Source organism: Vombatus ursinus, unplaced genomic scaffold (assembly GCF_900497805.2).
Source record: "Vombatus ursinus unplaced genomic scaffold, bare-nosed wombat genome assembly UNPS02014884.1, whole genome shotgun sequence".
NCBI classification, from domain to species: Eukaryota; Metazoa; Chordata; class Mammalia; order Diprotodontia; family Vombatidae; genus Vombatus; species Vombatus ursinus.
In genome coordinates this window covers 18,177-23,730 of record NW_020954662.1, presented here as the reverse complement: position 1 = coordinate 23,730, position 5,554 = coordinate 18,177, and the positions used below count along the sequence as shown (strand labels likewise).

The window sequence follows — 5,554 nt, the reverse complement described above, 5'->3', positions numbered from 1 at the left end:
CACTTAGTACAGTTCCTGGCACATTTGTAAGCACTATTTAAATGTTAGCTACTATTACTATTAAATATTCTGTTAGTCTGAGGTAAAAGGAACTGATTAGTTTGGGATGATGATGATTTGGCTGGTACCTCAAAGAAACAAGGGAGTGTTACCAAAAGGAAGATGTGGACCAGAACAACCGATATTTATTAATAAAGCCGTGGTCCAAAAGCTTCCTCAAAGGGAAGCTAATACAGGGAAAGGAAGACTGCTGAGATAACCAAACAAGTATTTATTGAGTGTCTGAGAGGAAATTCTTGTCCTGGATCCCTTGAACGTCTAGAGGGACAGGAGGAGGATTTTGTGGGAAGACAGCTGAAGCTGGGAAGGTGGAGGTGGCTTGCACTCCGCTGGAGGCTGCCAGGGTTTCAGCATGGTGGAGTGGGGCCTGTGCATAGCTTCTTGGGATAGTGAGCGTACTTGTGGTTGTAGGTGCTGAGGTTGTCTCTGAAGCACAGTGTGGCATTCTTGTCACACTCACAAGTCAGCCTTTGGCAGGAAGTTCTGCCCCCTGAAAGGGGAAGGGAAAAGGTCAGGGCAACAGAAGGGAGGGAAGACCTAATGCCCTTGGGCTCTGACCTTCCCAAGCAGTTGTAAGAGGTGTCTACCCTCTGTTGTAGAAGGCTTTCATCTGCCACTTCTATCTCATTGCATCCCCCATGACTCCCTACCCTTCTCCGCCTCCTTCACCTACCGCAGATGATGCTGTTCTCTGTGATAGTAAAGTTGTACTTTTCCACTTTGGGATCACAGCCTAGCTCATTCATCCTTCCATAGCAGCAATCATGGGCATGGCAGCACCTGGTGGGGATAGCACCAACCCCGGGGGAGTGTGTAAGGACTAGGGGGAGAGGAGTCTGGGTCCAGGGATCTTCTCAAGGGACACTGGCTTACAGAAACTCTCATTTCCTGTGAGAGGTCCCTTAGGGAAGACAGTGGCTAATCATAGGAGTTGAAGGGATTCTGGTAAAAAGGGGGAAATCTAGTTTCTTCTTCCCAGACCTCCTCGTGCCTGGGTCCTTACCAATCTGTCTCATCCACAGGCCATTTGGAACCACCGATGCCACAGTAGCAGCCGTAGTTATTGTACTCCAGTGCCGACTTCCCCGTCAGCCTCTCAATCATGAGCCCAAACTGTAGTAGATTCCCACTGGACAGGGGCACTGCTAGGGAGGGAAAGCTGAGGACAGCTGAATCTGCCACAGGTCCCCAGCCAGCTGCCCTGCCAGAGGGGCCCCAGCCCTCAGCCTGGCCCTCCTTATTCTTATAAGCAGGGCCATGCATTTGAATTTTGTTGGGCGCAGTCCAAACATCTTAATATCATCCCAGTCACTCCCACGCTTCACTAATCATCTCTCCAACTATGACCCCAGCTGTCTTTCCAAATATCACCCCTCATCATCTCTCCCTAGATCCCACCCCCATCTTCATGGAGTGTATTCATGATCATTTCCTTAGTTGTTATCCCTAAATCTCCCCTGAAAAGCTATTCAGGGTCATTTGCCACCCCAACATGTCTCTGATCACCTCATTTAATACCATCCCCAAATCTATCATTTCCCCAAACCTTTTCCATTGTTTACCCCACCACCTTCCCTTCTCTCCTCCAACTGCTTTTTGTGTACTTCCCCAAATGCAATGGGTACTAATGATGGGGCTGAATTTTTTTAGGGCAGAGGGTGGGGAGATGGTGGAGGGCCATGAAGCAAAAAGTGACGTTAGAAGTAGATTTAGCATTCCGTGTCAGAACCCACCCACAGGGATGGAGACTACCTTGCCTTCCCAGATTAATATGACTTTCCCTGCTGGCACAGGGAGCAGATCCACTGGTGCAGGGTCCTGGTCTTGGGCTACTTCGCACCTCTGATGATTTAGTCCAAGCCTCAGACCTCAGGAAGAAAAGGTGTTTTGGGGAGGTCTTTCGACTCTCCCTGCTGGGGCAATGTGTGTGGAGGTTCCCCTCACCTCTCTTTTTCACATCCTGGCTCATAGATTAAAAAGAAGTTAGAATTACAGCGAGCCTGAGAGATCATCTCGTCAAGAGCTTTAGTTAGTTAGTGATCTTAGACAAAGAATGTTCGACCTTGAAGAGGGACCATAGACTTAGACTGTCAGAACCAGAACATCAACTAGTACAAATCCCTCGTTTTATAGATTGGAAGCAGACCTGAAGAAGTAACATGTGTTGTTCAAAATTACACAGCCGATGAGTTGGAGACCTCACATTAGGATGCAGGTCTCCTGCCTGAGTATAAGATCTGTGGCACACTTAAGCTAGCTCCTTCCTGCTCACTCCCTGCTGCAGTGGCTGAGACCCCAAGGGCAGGACTTCCCTTTGGTGAACTGTGGAGCGAGTGTTGGCTTCTCCAGGGGGATTGAGGGAAGCTGAGAAAACCACCACTCCAAGGACTTTGGGGAAGAGAGAGTCACTTACCTAGGAGGCAGAGGAAGAGCAGAATGGGTGGAGGCTTCATCCTAGTGACAAGAGTGAAGATGAGGGGAAGGGGGACCAAACAGGAGAAGAAGGAAAGTGGTCGTCTCAAATCTGGAACCTTTCCTCTGCTGTCTCAGGCTCCTCTCTGATTAGTTAAGTACCCAGGTCCAGTCCACTCCCTGTCATTAATCCCCAGATCCTGAGTGATGCAATAATCCTTCCAGCTTGTACGCCTGGGAGTCAGGCCTGTTATCAGAGGGGAGTTGGGGCGTGGCCAGGGGCTCTGTGGCGCTTTGCTTTCCATCTGCAAATTTGCTCCTTTTGCTGAACATTTTCATACTGTACCCCATCACCCCTGCTCCAGGGTACTAGAAATTCTCTCTATTTCTATTGATTAATCATAAGCTCTCCAAGGTACTGATTGGGAATTGAATGAAAAGGTTGTGTGATGTGGCCCAGGTTCACCAGTTCAGCTGGGTCAGCTCAGTGTTGGTCTTGCTAGAATTCCAACTTCCCTAGCAGATGCGAGGCTGAAGGCTCTGAGCTTGGCCTGATGAGTTTCTTTATTGCTCTCTTCTGAACACATTCTTTAGCCTAACAGCAATGCAGTCCAAAGGCCCCAAGATGTTACATAGGGGATGATCTCCAAATGTCCATATGGTTTAGCTTCCTAAGAAATGCTATCTGCCCCCTGTGTTAGCTAGAAAACTCTCCTGGGCCAGAAGCGGTAGTATTCATCTTGCTGCTCTTTGCCCTGGGTGATATCAAGTATGTGAGTATTGGCAGAGAAACCTCTTGCCTGGATGCCACGTGGAGGAGGACCATCCCATAAGCTTCTTGGTTTGTCATATTTCTCTCCCTGATTCTACCTTCCCCTAAACTCAATCATGGACAAGAATAAAGGGGACATTGTGAGGATGACCAGTAGTAGTGATTGTAACCAGGCTGATGGTCCTGTCCACTCTTGCTCTGCTGGGGCCTCTTTCTACTTCCCCCGACCTCCAGGCCAAGGCCCTGTTCCATCCAATTCACTCTTGTTCTACAGGAATCTGGAATCAAAGTACAAACATAGTTTGTATACTCTGTAAAGAGTATCTTCTCCATCTAGAGGCCAGAGAGATGATTAGTGTAGGGATGGCTTGCTTTTTCACCATTCACATTCTCCTACCTTGGCCTTCTTGGGATTCAGGAACACAGGAGGAATAGGCAACCTATGGCAAAGGTTGGGGCCAACCAGGTCTATGCATAGAAACATTTTCAAGGACAGACAATTGGACTGGACTCGTCAGAGAAGATGAATTCCCTAAATTCTATTCAACCTAGTGGACTAATATCATCCCTAATCAGATTTGGGCCTCGGAAGGAGCTGGTGAAGACTGTTTTGCTCAGCTCAGGAGTACAGGCCATATGGAAGCTATTTAGGGTTAATGGTTTGACTCCAATACTGTATCCTCAGCAAAGCATTGACACGTAGTCTGGAGCCCTCCCACATCTTGCTAATAATGATGCCTCATGGTCTTGGATCCCCTTTTATCTTAGTCACTTCATTTTATAGGTAAGACGAACAGGGGTAGAAAGGGGCTAAGCTGCCTTCTAGAGATCACACAGCCAGAGACTCTGAGTCAGACTCTGGAGCTGGGCTCTAGCTATTGCTCACCATTTGCTTTTTAATTTTAATGAGGGCACCTCACCCTGTACTTGGCTACAAACAAAGGATAACCATGGCCCAAACTGTGAATCATCCAGGAAATATCTTCTTAACAATTTGCTACCCTTGAAACTCAGCCTCCCATTGGGGGTTTTTCATCCAGTCCTGCTGTGTAGCTAAAGCTTCACTGAGTCCTCAGGCCAGAGCTCAGATGGTGGAGTCAGGGAATGTATTTCTCTGAATCACAGTGTTGGGTGCATGGTGGGGGGGGGTGGCTTATCTCTCTAGTTTTAGGAGCTTATAAAAGTTTTCCATCAAACACGAAGGCCTGTGAGCATTCCAGGGCCGCAGGGGAATAGAGGGACTAGAGCTCAGTAAGGTAAATCAAGGCAGACTTCTCAGAAGATGTTTTGAGTTGGATTTTGGAGGAGAGGAGAGAGCTGACGCAGTAAAGATCAGAAAAACTTATTGCCAGTGCGTCATGCTTAGTGCCAAGATAGTCTCCTGGCGTGGGGGAGAGTCAGGGACATGATGGACATACAGCTGCGAGAGGAGATGGGGCACTTTATGCCTTGCTGAGCTGTTGTCATCACTTGACAGATTGTAAGACAGGTTAGAGGGACCTGGGTTGAAATCTTGACTCTGTAATTTACTGTCTGTGTGATGTTGGGTAATTTTTTTGGGTTTCCCTTTCCTCTTCTGTAAAATGAGAGAGGTTTGGATTAGATGCCCTTGAAGGTTCTTCTAAATCTATGATCACATGATCATTTTCTGACCCATAAAATGAGAGGATTGGGCTGGATAATCTTCAACTTGCTTTCCAGCTCTACGTCCTGTGACTTTTGGACTTTTCCTAAGACTCTATCATGATGCCTACCAGCAACTGGAAAATAGGGGCTCAGGAGGAGCTAAGATGATAATGTCAAGGGCAGAGAGGGGGAGTGGTCAGGGAAGAACATTGTTGCTTTGTGAGGGATGGAAATGGTTGAGGGAAGTGGTAGCTATGGTAGGGTCCCCGTCTCTTTATTTCTAGGTCTTGTCAAAATCAGTCCATTGAATTGGCAAATCCTTCTGCCAGGAAGAGTCCTTGCAGGGGTCATTCAGTCTGTTTTCAAACTATTTTCCACCCATTTAATGGTGGATAGAGGATCTTAACTTCTTTTACAAAAGTCAATCCAGGAGGTTAGTAGATTTTTTTGAGAAAAAATCTCTTCCTCTCCTTAACACTTCAACTAATAACTGGATAATAACCCTAGCCTTCAGCACACACCTTTACCTGCCAATAACTATCCCTGGATGGGAGCACTGGCCATGAGGTTGGAAAAATAGATAGGGATATATCACTGAATGATGCCATTTTATACCTAATGCCCGACTTTCTCAAACCCTGGAATTCTGTTCTCCCCCTCCTTAGCCAGAGTCCCTGGGCAGAG

General features: G+C 47.3%; 1 protein-coding gene across 1 annotated transcript; it reads right to left on the bottom strand.

Moving 5' to 3' along the window:
• Positions 1-338: 338 nt before the first annotated feature.
• LOC114028550 (group IIE secretory phospholipase A2-like) lies at positions 339-2,606 on the bottom strand. The gene is made up of 4 exons (XM_027842817.1): positions 2,474-2,606; positions 1,064-1,202; positions 734-840; positions 339-550 (listed from the first exon to the last, which is right to left on the bottom strand). Exons 1-4 carry the CDS (start codon positions 2,511-2,513, stop codon positions 408-410), a joined length of 429 nt encoding a protein of 142 aa, XP_027698618.1. The 5' UTR covers positions 2,514-2,606; the 3' UTR covers positions 339-407.
• Positions 2,607-5,554: the final 2,948 nt, after the last annotated feature.

Coding starts and splice junctions, on each gene's coding strand:
- LOC114028550 (XM_027842817.1), bottom strand. CDS start 2,513: ATGAAGCCTCCACCCATTCTGCTCTTCCTCTGCCTCCTAG. Junction 841..1,063: donor CCTGTGGATGAGACAGATTG/GTAAGGACCCAG, acceptor TATCCCCACCAG/GTGCTGCCATGCCCATGATT. Junction 551..733: donor AGAGAACAGCATCATCTGCG/GTAGGTGAAGGA, acceptor TTCCCCTTTCAG/GGGGCAGAACTTCCTGCCAA.